The 12636-nt window shown below is 41.8% G+C and overlaps 2 protein-coding genes across 3 annotated transcripts; both read left to right on the forward strand.

The window, feature by feature from the left end:
* The first annotated feature begins 2245 nt into the window (after window positions 1-2245).
* On the forward strand, window positions 2246-4806 carry LOC135525218 (parathyroid hormone-related protein-like). 2 transcript variants are annotated; one of them, XM_064952947.1, is made up of 2 exons: window positions 2246-2381; window positions 4140-4806. In XM_064952947.1, coding segments are annotated over exons 1-2 (483 nt in total). In that variant the 5' UTR covers window positions 2246-2379; the 3' UTR covers window positions 4621-4806. The 2 variants fall into 2 exon arrangements, with proteins under 2 accessions (XP_064809019.1, XP_064809018.1); XM_064952946.1 differs by lacking the exon at window positions 2246-2381 and adding an exon at window positions 2925-3032.
* A 3736-nt stretch (window positions 4807-8542) lies between these two features.
* Window positions 8543-11276, forward strand: LOC135525220 (galanin receptor 2a). The gene is made up of 4 exons (XM_064952948.1): window positions 8543-8742; window positions 9911-10205; window positions 10477-10664; window positions 10785-11276. Exons 1-4 carry the CDS (start codon window positions 8546-8548, stop codon window positions 11011-11013), a joined length of 909 nt encoding a protein of 302 aa, XP_064809020.1. The 5' UTR covers window positions 8543-8545; the 3' UTR covers window positions 11014-11276.
* Window positions 11277-12636: the final 1360 nt, after the last annotated feature.

A 12636-nucleotide genomic window follows, 5' to 3' on the forward strand; every position in this document is an offset into this window, starting at 1 on the left:
TGTGTGTGTGTGTTTGTGTGTGTGTGTGTTCCCGTCTGAACCGTACGTTGGTGAGTGTAAAAGTGGGAAGGAAAAGTGTTGTTCAAGAACTGTAGGATGAAGAACAGCTACCTAATGATGTTCTGTGTTGAGCGAGCAATTTAGCCTGAATCAAAAGCAGCTTTCCTGGCTCGGATTTTGCATGCTGGTCTGAGTCTGCCAGGAAATGGGAAGATTTTTTTCATATTTTTTGCAGGTAAAAGTTGGACTTTACAGAATGGAATCAAATGAGGTATTTTTTCCTACTGAATGTGAAAGTGTTATTAGTTAGGGTTGGGGAGGCAAACCAGTTGGAAACTATAGCAAGTTGATTTTTGGGGAGGATGGGAGTGGAGTCCTACTTTAACATAATTCTGTTCTGTCCCCAATTTAACTTACTTTATAGTAGGACCCCTTGCTGAATTGGTTGCTTGTAAAATGTATTAAGTAATCCACCACCCACCGGGTACATACCCTCGTGTGTTTCTTTTTACTCATGTTCACTTATCTAAAGAACTTACAAAATTCAGGTTTATGAGTTTTATACATGAAGAGATGCATGTTATAAAATCCAGATAGATTTTGGGCAATATCAGGCTGCATGTTGACATATTTGATGCTATGTTTTATATGTGCGACTAGCAATATATTTGCAACTTGCTGAGCTCAAATGTATACCCTTCTATTTTCATCTGGTAAAATATACTACACCGATTTATAACGCCTCTATATTTGATCTATATAATATTTTTATATACTTGTGTTCATGCCGTAATAAAACTGATTGAATGATTGCAATATTTGGATGCTGAGGTCACTGAGCCTTTACAAGTTTCTGATCAATGCTGCCTTTGTAGCAGACCTGACATCTAGCAAAAACCTGTAATAGATTTCAACAAATTTCTGACTGAGAAATAACTGGATTTTTACATTTAAGGTTTATTCTGTTTTTCTCATAAGAGACCCTTTTGACTAACCGCTTTTGGTTCCAGGTAGAACCTTTGTAAAACCCTTTCCACGGAGGGTCTAGAGTTCTACCTAGAACCAAAAATGGTTATTCTATGGGGACAGCCACAGAACCCATTTGGAACCCTTTTTTCTAAGAGTGTAGTCCTAGGATCTTGAGTCTTGGTTTGGGGTCAATTCCAGTTCAACTCAGTCGATTCAGGACACAAAATGAAACACTCTGAATTGAAATAGAATTGACCCCAACCTTGTGGTCTACTCTACGGAATAAAGACAAGATACCTCCCTGGCCACTGTGACCATTATGTGGCAGTCTGGTTTACTGACATGAAGGCCTGTAGTCAGATGTAGTGTGTGGTTGGGTTTCTCTGAGGTTACGGTCATGTTCCCAGGGGACGGTGGTGAGGGCCCGAGGCCTGTTTGTTTACCTCGGAAGCAAAGGGGGGCTCCCGCATTGGGGCTTCTGTTGTTGCACCTGATACCTTGCTTTTTTAACCACATCATGAGATGAGATGTCACGATGAACAAATGCAGCAGTGTCATCAGAATCCATTATATTACATACTGGTTACCAACTATTTAGCCAACAATTTAGATAATAAGGGACAGAGATGACAAGAGTTTTGAAGTCCACCTTTTAAAAATGCCATGAGGCTGTCATATAACACAATTACACCAATGAACTCTTCTCCTGTTAATATCTTCTATTCTTTGTTACGAGTGTTGCATGATCGCCACCTTCTTGTCAATTGTGGTCTGTTTGTGTGTGTGTGTGTGTCTGTGTACGGGGGTGTCAGGAGGTCTGGACCGAGATGGGCAGGGGCAAGGGCAGTGTTTGCAGCTTTACACAGTGAGGAGCACTCTCACCTCACTCACATACACACGCTCACACACACGGTCGCCTGGAGTGGTCAGGCAATGCAGCAGCATGCTTCACACTTTCTCACCTCCCCTGCTCCTGCTCGAGCCATACAGACATGATGCTACAGGAGAGCACTTCACAAGATTGTTACAGGAACTATCAGCATAAGAGAAGCTGATGTGCTGCAGTCTGTGCCTCCCATTTTGCTTCATATTCCCTCTCCTTCTTCATTGGGATTTGAGAGAAATAAACAACTAAATATACATGCGGTATCGGGAGATCTCTGGCTGGACCTGTCTCAAGGGGGTTTCCCCATGTTATTCTCTTGTCTCTCGCTAACGGACAGACAGATTTCTTTTTAAGTCTGACTCTGAACCAAATAGAATTTGGCAGAATAAATGTGAGTTTGTTCTTTTTTTTATTGTAGAGATCTCATTTTGGGATCTTGGAAAGTTTGAAAGATATCTCTTTTGGGGAATTTGTGGACTTAAACCAAACCTTTTGGTGGATAACTTGTTTTGGGAATCTACTCCATGTAAGTATTTTTGTATTGTGTATTTGATGTGTATTTGGAAGTACCAGAAAAGCCTAACTCTGTGCTTCGATGGATTCTTTATTGCATGATATTTCTGTTGTTGATATTTCAGTATTTTTCTTGGTATTTCAGTATTACCAGGTGGTCTTGTTCAGTATATACAAATTATGTCAGGCGAAGGAATCAAGGGGGGCTCAGAAAGTAGTCGAGTTTGTCAGCAACTGTATCTATGCTGCCAAGTAAAACCACTAGATAAGTAGCAGTAAGGTAAGCTGCAACTCTCTGAGGACCTACTGTACCACCTACAGTACCTCATTTAACCTTGTTCTTCAATGTGTGCATCTTCAATGTATTAGATCTCAATGAAATAGGCATTGCATCTTCCATTTCAATGTTTTTGTTGTTGTGTTCAATGTAAGTTTGCAGGTGGTCATTTTCAAGTCAATCACCATTAATGTACTATGTACATATGGTTCCTGGCGAATGGCGATACAATGAATGACAGAACGTTGTCTGTTGGGTGTTCCAGAGTTACTGTTCCAGAATGCTGTGTCCCAGAGGCATGTTCCAGCAGTTGAGTCTAGTTGTGTTCCTGCTGTGCTCCCCAGTGCCACTCTACGGGAGACCCATCGATGCTCTCACTAACAGAATGTAAGTCTATGTTCTGGAAAGAAAATGGTTTTACGCACCAACTAAGAAATCCTTTGGTATAGCATCATGGTTTTCCATTGTTGAATGTTGCATAGCACCGGAAAAGGCTGGTAATAATGGCAGTGTATCAATCAATGGTCACGCGTAAACCATGATCACTTGAATCACATCTAAGGTTGATGTACTGCTGTTTGATGATTTGGGAAAAGAGGTCTCGATATTCTGAAAAGTATACCGTGGTATCGATGTAGAAACGGATGTCAATGGTATAAATAATGAAAAACCTCAAATCAAAAGTAACCACAGATAAAACGATATACTACAGTACTACGTTTTGTAGTTCTGTTACATTTAGTTTTATGCTGAAATTATATAGAATAAACCAAGCGAAAATGGGTCAATTGTACATATTTTTGACCAGCATGGATTTGTGTTTACTCATGTAAAACATAGTTAGCCTTTAATAAAGAACATAGATTTGCATTCCACCTACAAAACATCTGTCAAACTCAGCCCTGTGCATGGCAAGGATTTGATTGACTTTTGTGGCCCAGGTGACATGCTTTGTGGTTGAATATGTGGCTTGTTAGCTTATGTTTCTCTTGTACATTTTGTGGTGGTCAGATGGCTTCACACAGCATTCATACACTAACATGGATAGCCTTGAGCTCTCCCAGGCACGACATGCCTTTGTTTATGCTGCCCCCTATTGAGATCTACTGGAACATGACCTTGGCTGTCATTCAGTTATCAACACCTCACAAGTTGGTTTAGTCAGTCACTATACTGTCAGGTTTATACTGTACTAAACTATACTGTAGGTGCCACAAAATAATAGCTATAAGAGAACGTGATAGGTTGTTTGGAGATAGATCAGGAGAGGATAGTGGGAAAGGTGGACTATTCTCTTAAAGAATAGTTAAAAGTAGTTATTTTTTTAAATGAAAAGAGCCAGTGTTACCGCTTGGCCACAGGCTCTGCACCACTATGGAGCTTCTGATGTGGTGTGGCACAAAGATACTATTTTTCTTTACCATCTACTCTTACAAAGAGAGTGAGTCCAGTTTAAACACTCATTGACAATCTCCTTCTCCTCTCCCCCTTCAGGAGGAGGTCAGTGAGTCACGCCCAGTTGATGCACGACAAGGGCCGGTCTCTGGAGGAGTTCAAGAGACGGCTCTGGCTCCAAGGGCTACTAGATAAAGTCCACACAGCCGACAGCGAGCGAGCCCCGCCTCCCCAGAGTAGGAACAACGCCAACGGGGGCCACATCACCTTCAGCGGGAGCGCCCTACGCCCCCCGAAACCCCCCGGAGGGACCAAGAACCTCCCTCTGAGTTTCCAGCTGGGAGGGGAGGTGGGCAACCTCCCCCAGGAGACCAACAAGTCTGTGGCCTACAAGGACCAGCCGCTGAAGGTGTCCACCAAGAGGAAAAAGAAGGTGAAGGGAGAGAGAGGGAGACGGAGGGAGAGCGAGAAGAGGAGACGGCGGGCTCGCGACACAACCCTTATCATGACATGGGAGACACATAGGGAGTCACAGAGGACGCTAGACAGACCACATCATGTAGCCTTTGGGTGGCGCTGAACTAATAACTCTGACAGGCAGAGAAGTTCCTGCATGACTGATTGAGATCTCAACGACTCGCAAGCAAATAACTGAAACAGTCTCCCCATACCATAGTGGACATTGTTCTTTGCCTTTCTTGTTTTAATCAGCTGCTTTTTCTATTTTCTATTTTTGGCCTTGATATAAAGTACTTTTATATATCCAGAGATCAGAGGTGTTTTCATACTTTATAACAACACATATTACTTTTGTATTCATATTTATTAGGTGAATAATATGCAGATCTTGAGATATGTCAAATGACAAACTATGCTTTACTCCTTCTCCTATATAATTTGTGAGAAAACGATGTACGACAGGTGCCTTCCAGGGGCTGAGCACACACTCATCCAACCAGATGCCCATATGTAATGTAGAGCATAGGCTACGCGGTAAACGTTACGCATAAAATATTTGTTAACTATACATACTTAAATTCACAAAATTAGGGAGGACTATTCTTTTTAATGCTTGGTGGCTCTTGTGAATATTTTTTTTTATCTGTAGTTAGCATCCATAACAAATATTTCTCCCATAATTTATTTCATTTGAACTGTGTATTTATTTTGTGAATGTATTACGGTGCTGCTGACTTTCGGTCATTTTATCATAACAATATAATGCACTTTAGATATAATGATGATATCCTTATGTTTTTGTTAAGTTACATAAGTGTTCTCCTTTGTGGTTGATTTTTTTTTCTTTTTAAATGTTCCTTCCTTCCTGTTGATAAATGCTTCATTTTTATTTGTATTTATTTTTGTTTTCTTCCATTTATAGTATTGCCCATTATCATCTCATTGACTTGTATGTTATTGGATTGTTCCATCAAACTCCCTCTCTCCAGTTTTAGAAACTATTTTTGATCAAAGAAGACAGAGTTTAAACTGTTGGTATAATCACAGACTTATTTCAAGTTTCAGCACTTGCACTGAGAGCACCATAATTAAAAAAAAAAATCAAACAATTAAAGCTTCATGAATTCCTTGTGTTCTCTCTACAGACAATGTAGTCCAATCAAATACTGTACCTTATATACATTCAATTATTGCGCCAATGAGTTACATAGAGTTACCGTAGCCTATCACCAATGAGAAAGTCATCAATATAGCCTATTTGTTGACTATTCAGCATGAACAAGGGACCTTATAAGGTTGTTAATGTCACACTAGAGAACCATGTGGTGTGTTTTAACCAGTCTCTGACTGAATGGACATGTCCCAAATGGCACCCTATTCCCCATATAGTGCACTACTTTTGACCAGCGCGAGCCCGTCAACATTAGTGCACTATGTAGGGAATAGGGTGCCATTTGGGTCACACACTCTATGGACCTGCTGGGAGGGGAGAGAGTAAATGCACCAGGCAGCAGCGTTAATACTGCAGCTACATCCTGTCCTAAGAGCCGGTACTGAGGCCATTAGCCAGAGCCAGAGTCATAAACACAGTGGAATGGTCTGATAAAGACCCCATCAGAAGACTGGCGTTCCACACTACTGTGCTGAAGAAATCAATGGAACAATGGAAAAGGCATTAATAACTCACTGAGAGAAGAGAGGGGAGGGAGAGGGTGGGAGACAATCAACAGGAAAACAATACACGGGAAAGGAAAGTGGGATGTTTTCTTTTGCGAGTAGGGTCTGTTTGCATGGCGGTTAAATATGCTGAACATAACACATACTGTATGGAAACCCCCACAGAACACACATCAATAAAATATAGAGTATCTCTCTCTAATGTCTACGTTTTACTCATGTGAAAGGTCAGAAAAGGTCTGTGACAGGTTTTTCACTTCTTGTGATAAACTCACGCACTTCTATTCAGAAGCTACTGTATGTACATTACATAATAATAACCATTGGAATTGCCAAAAACACATTCTCTGGAAAACTATAAGATACAACAACAACAAAACAGACAACATGAATGAACATAGCCATACACCGCAGTACTTCAAAAACTGTAACTGTGCTAAATTCAGAGTCAGATGTGAGTACTCTCCCTTTAAACTCATCCAACCAGAATCAATTTGACCTGAGTGAGTGATGTTTGCCATTCTCCATAGTCAGCAAACAAAAACTAAGAGTCATAGACTTCACATGCAAGCCACTTTTAACAGTTTTCATTATGGGGATACTCTAAAATTCAAAGAATGGCTAACGGATTTACCCATGACGGAGAATACTGCTGTTTATCTTGGTACACATGAGGATACTTCACTCAATAACCCAAGAGTATGGTAAGTATAACACACAGGGCTAAACAGAGTCATCCAAATAATTATTTCAGGTACAGAGCAAGTCAGTTGTAGTCCAGTAGTAGGTACACTTTTTAAATACAATAATAACAATTGTGTTAGCTATTTGTGGTTATAAAATCTAGATCAAGCTTGATGTATATGTATGTAATGTAAATGTATATGAAACTCAGTGGCGGTAATGCCGTTTAGGAATGAGACCATTTTTTGGGGGGGGGGGGGGAGTATGGCCTTATTTCTATTACTGTCAATCATATTCCATTCACCCAGCTCAATTTAACATCAACCTAGCCTACAAATGAAAGTTTATAATGCACAGGCCGAAGACAAATTAAAGTAATCAACGTGATTCAATACCGCCTTGCACACTCTTGTCTGCATCTCGCTGATCTGGGTTGTAGTCATTTGTCCAAAAAGAAAAACAAGAGTTTCTATTGGACAAATTTAGGTCCCTCGCCATTTCATTCTGTTTGCTTCTGTTGAAGAAACGTTTTGCAACAGAATCGGTTAAATAAATACACCCCTGATCACCCGCACACACAGTTCACTTTCATAAACAGCATCATCACTTTGCTCATTGTATAATTCCTTTCTCGCATCTACACGCTGTCCACCTCTCACCTTTTCCCTTCGCTTTTAGGCTTCAGAGCAAAACACAACAGCAGTCTGTGACCAGGCGCAAAAACTCTAAGCCAAACCGTCATATTATAACCTCTAACCACTACACAGCCTACTTCGTTGTCACCGTATTAACGTTATAGTCAACAAACTAGAACTAATGAGTTAGTAAACCCACAACCCAATCCATGTGTACAATCACAGAGTACAGTGTACAGCAACAGTTGGAAGAGTTGCAGTGTTGGATAGACTTAGCCAGCTAGCTAACTAGCTAACATAAATAGCATTCCTCTCTGAGTCAGGTTGTTGAGTAGGCTAATTTAGCTGCATTAGCTAAGTGAAAGGTAAACTAAGAAAATAGTTAGCTCTTTCTCTCTCGCTCTCTCTGCTGGTTCTCCTTCATTTTTTCAAGAAATTAATTTGTTCAACAGGGTTCAACTATTGTCTTTCTCTCTCTTTGAGTCATCTACTCACCACACATCATGCACTGCACTGCAGTGCTAGCTAGCTGTAGCTTATGCTTTCAGTACAAGATTCAGTCTCTGATTCTTTTATTGGATGTGCTCAGTTCATATTGCAAGAGTTTTGAGGACGTTCTCCGGAGGTCACCATAAATACTGTGCAAGTCTATGGAAGGGGTGAAAACCATGAGCCTCCTATGTTTTGTATCAAAGTCAATGTACCCAGAGGAGGATGGAAAATAGCTGTCCTCCGGCTACACCATGGTAATACCCTAGAGGGTGTTGTTGAGGCTACTGTAGACCTTCATTGCAAAACAGTATGTTTTAATCAGTTATTTGGTGACATTTGAATATATTTTATGTTTCACTACTTGTACTTTTATGAAATTCCCTGAGTAGGATGGTCCTCCCCTTCCTCCCCTAAAAAGCCTCCACTGATAAGAAGTGGATTGGCAAATTTGATATAAATTAAACTATATTGAAACGTTTCCAAGAACTGAGATTATCTAACCGTTTTGAGATTGAGATTATATCTAAATCTTTGATCACACACCAGGCTGTCCCCAACATGTTTTCCCTGATCTTTGCCTGTACCTGCGGGGTGATCCTGGGCATCGGTTTCTGTGCCAACCTACTGGTGTTCTCTCTGTTCGCCAAGTACAACACCCTGAGGAAGAACTGTCTGGACATCCTGCTGCTTAGCATGGCTCTGGCAGACTTCCTCACCCTGCTGCTCATCCCCTTCACCCTGCACTCCGCCATCAGGTAGGTTAGAGGTTAGAGATCAGAGATCCTGGCTCTGGCAGACTTCCTCACCCTGCTGCTCATCCCCTTCACCCTGCACTCCTCCATCAGGTAGGGTTAGAGGTTAGAGATCAGAGATCCTGGCTCTGGCAGACTTTCTCATCCTGCTGCTTATCCCCTTCACTCTGCACTCTGCACTCTGCCGTCAGGTAGGTTCGAGGTTAGAGATCAGAGATCCTGGCTCTGGCAGACTTCCTCACCCTGCTGCTCATCCCCTTCACCCTGCACTCCGCCATCAGGTAGGTCAGAGGTTAGAAATTAGAGATCATGGCCCTGGCAGACTTCCTCACCCTGCTGCTCATCCCCTCCACTCTGCACTCTGCCGTCAGGTAGGTTAGAGGTTAGAGATCAGAGTTCCTGGCTCTGGCAGACTTCTTCATCCTGCTGCTTATCCCCTTCACTCTTCACTCTGCCGTCAGGTAGGTTAGAGGTTAGAGATCAGAGATCCTGGCTCTGGCAGACTTCCTCATCCTGCTGCTTATCCCCTTCACTCTGCACTCTGCTGTCAGGTAGGTTAGAGGTTAGAGATCAGAGATCCTGGCTCTGGCAGACTTCCTCATCCTGCTGCTTATCCCCTTCACTCTGCACTCTGCCGTCAGGTAGGTTAGAGGTTAGAGATCAGAGATTCTGGCTCTAGCAGACTTCCACATCCTGCTGGTCATCCCCTTCACCTTGCACTCAGCTGTCAGGTAGGTTAGAGGTTAGAGCATGGCCCTGGAAGACTTCCTCACCCTTTTGCTGATACCATTCACCTTGCACTCCGTTGTCAGGTAGCAAACCTTTTCTCGGGGACCCCTATCTGTGCCATGTATTTTATCTAAGCTATTAAAGACCTAGCACATCTGATTCACCTTGTAGTCTAATTATCACGCCCTTGACTAGTTGAATCAGTTGTTCTAATTTACTCAACTGTCAGGTAGCCTAGCCAATAGCCATAGAGGTTAGAGGGGCCACTGGACCTGGAGGGTTGCCAGCAGATCAAACCCCATGTTTGGCAAACAGAAGAATCTTGTGGGATATGAGCGCTGTGTTTGTCTCTGAGTATTTGGTATAAAAGCAGAAGTAGGATTACCATCTCTCTGTGACAATAATCTTATAATCTTTCATCATCTCCTATCGTCTTCTTCAGCTACTCGTGGCCGCTGGGGGACACCTCCTGCAAGGTGTACCAGTTCTTTCTGGCCTTCTCCCTGGCAGCCAGCACCTACAGCCTGTGTGCTGTGTCCATGACACGTGCCATGATCATCACCAACCCCTACCACCCTCCTACCATGGACCTGGTAGTCCTGATGTTCGTCTTGGTCTGGGCATCAGCCTTCTTCATCAGCCTGCCTCTGAGGATCTTTGCCACCAAGGAGAGCCTGAGCCCCGGCTTGGGTAATTTTACATTCTGCCTGCCCACCATACAGGAACACCACTATCAGGTAACAATGGCTTGGTCTGAAATTGTACTCTGTTTGCTATATAGTGCACATCTTTTGACCTGGTGTACTAGAGGGAATAGGGTGCCATTTGAGATGCACACAATGTGTAACAAAAGCTATTATGTTTAGTTAAAATAATGTCACTGGAAGTAACCAGGTCTGTAAAAAAAAAAAAAGACAGTTACTTTCATTCACTGAAAGAAAATGGTGTCCAATTGATGTGAGAAAACACAACATTTTGAATCCATTCATCCATCCATTCCTCCACCAGGTGGTCCTCAGCCAGTTCATGCTCTACTACTTCGTCCCTATGCTGGTGATCGCCTTCAACTACGTCCGGTTGGCCTGCTTCCTCCACAAGAGCCCAGTCATGTCTGTGGCCAGTGCCCGCAACACACGCCGAGCCTCCTTTATGGTGTTCCTGGCGGCCGGGACCTTCTCCATCTGCTGGCTTCCCGGGTATGATGACGATGATGAAGAGGATGAGGAAGATGATGACGACTTTATTGTATACGTTATGGGAAATTATAACACTTGTTCTTGTTTATACCTCTTCTCCTGACTCGTCTTCATTATTAGGTACATCCTGGAGCTGTGTGTGTACCTTGGGCTCTACCGTCACGGCCAGTCCTGGGAGATGTTCTACTTCATCTGCACCGTGCTCCAGTACCTCCATCCCTGTGTTAACCCCGTGCTCTATGTGCTGCTGTCCAAGAGGTACCGCCACCGCAGGAGTGCCTGGTTGTTTAACTGCAACAGGAATAGGGTGCAGCCGCAGGTTGTCAGCATCACTACAGAGACTATGTAGACACACTGGTCACGAGGGGAGCTGGATTTGCTTTGAGATGGTGGAAAGCCTAATCTCGTCACCCAGGATGAAATATGGTGTGCGCATTATTGGATGATGTTGATACAGTCTGAATATGAATACAGCACATTACATTGCAGTGCAGTACATTAGCTCACATTCATCGGTGAGGTTCCTGATGCAGTTTTTTTGTGTTGGTGTTTTACCGATCTGTTTATTTTAGTTTGTACAGTTACTTTCCGCTTCTTCTTTTTGTGTTTCATTCTTGCAGGAACAGATTGACATGTACTGTATGCAGGATAAAAAGCGAATAAAATGTTATTGTTTTAATGTTAAAATTGTTTTATTGTCTGTTGTCTGATATCCTGTACTTTGTCATTTAGGACATAAAAAAATGGAATTGAAATTCCATTGTGTTTAAACAATCAGGATTAAAAAAACAACATTATTTCGATTATTGAATTAAAACTTTTTCCCCAAAAAAACATTTCGATGATTTATGATTGATTTTCAGATGTTTTTTATGCAGAAATTACTTTTAGAACACAACGAGATCTGGGACCAGACTATTGAATTCCCCAGCTAGTGTAACAGTGTAATTACATTGTTAAATTCCTGCATAAAAATGGGTATTAATGCCACCTCCTGGTAGATTAGTGTGTTTACATTGCCTAACACACTGTGATAAAGGTATGGGATTCTGGGTGATCCATAGCAGATTTATGGAGAATTGCTGTGGGTAAATTGAAAATTGAATGGTCCCGGGATAGAAATGTAAAAAGTTGACATTACATCATAAAATCCACATTTTACACCGTACATTAGCAATTTATGTTATTAGTAGCAACTGTTGTTGGTTTGGCGAATCTCAGTTTTCCATGTGGATTTTATGCTAGCTAAATAAAGTTCCCTCTGAAGTTGGTAGCTAACTCAAAAATGCATGTTCTTTGGGAGTGCTATTTATACCCCGTCGACGAATGAGCATTCATCTATACTGTGTGTGTCCCATCATTGCAGGTAATTTATGACGTGTAAAGAATATGTTTTATAAACTCATAAGCACCAGCCAGCGTATTAGCCTGGTTTTGTTAGTTTAGGAAAATATGTGGTACATTCCAGGTGTATTATATTTCTTCGCCACGAGAGTGGGACATTGAGTAATTTCGGGATAATTTGATATATTTTGAATAATAAAATAGATTATAGTTTATTCTGATGTTTTAAATATCAGATTGCACATGGAAACAATGTATTTATTTGTATTAAATCAAGAATGATTGGAAATTGTTATCCACTCGACATTGATAGTTTTTTATTGTTGTTAGTATGTCAGACAGCAGATTTATGGAGATTTGCTGTGGGAGTGCTATTTATATCCTGTCGAGTAATGATTGCAGCTTTGGAAATAAATGTACTATTCATCCATTGCTCCTTCCTGTGTTGACTCACTGACTTGAGGGACGGGACCAGGAAGGTCACATTAGCATATAACATTCTGAGAACCATTAGTTTCTTAGAGCTTGGTGAGAGAGTGGTTGACTTATGGTTATTTTGCATACAACCTTCCCACAACTTTCTGGGAATGGTGCAAAACAGTTGCTTGGCGTTGGAACATTCTCAGCA

The sequence above is a fragment of the Oncorhynchus masou genome, chromosome 31, assembly GCF_036934945.1.
Source record: "Oncorhynchus masou masou isolate Uvic2021 chromosome 31, UVic_Omas_1.1, whole genome shotgun sequence".
In the NCBI taxonomy this organism is placed as follows: domain Eukaryota; kingdom Metazoa; phylum Chordata; class Actinopteri; order Salmoniformes; family Salmonidae; genus Oncorhynchus; species Oncorhynchus masou.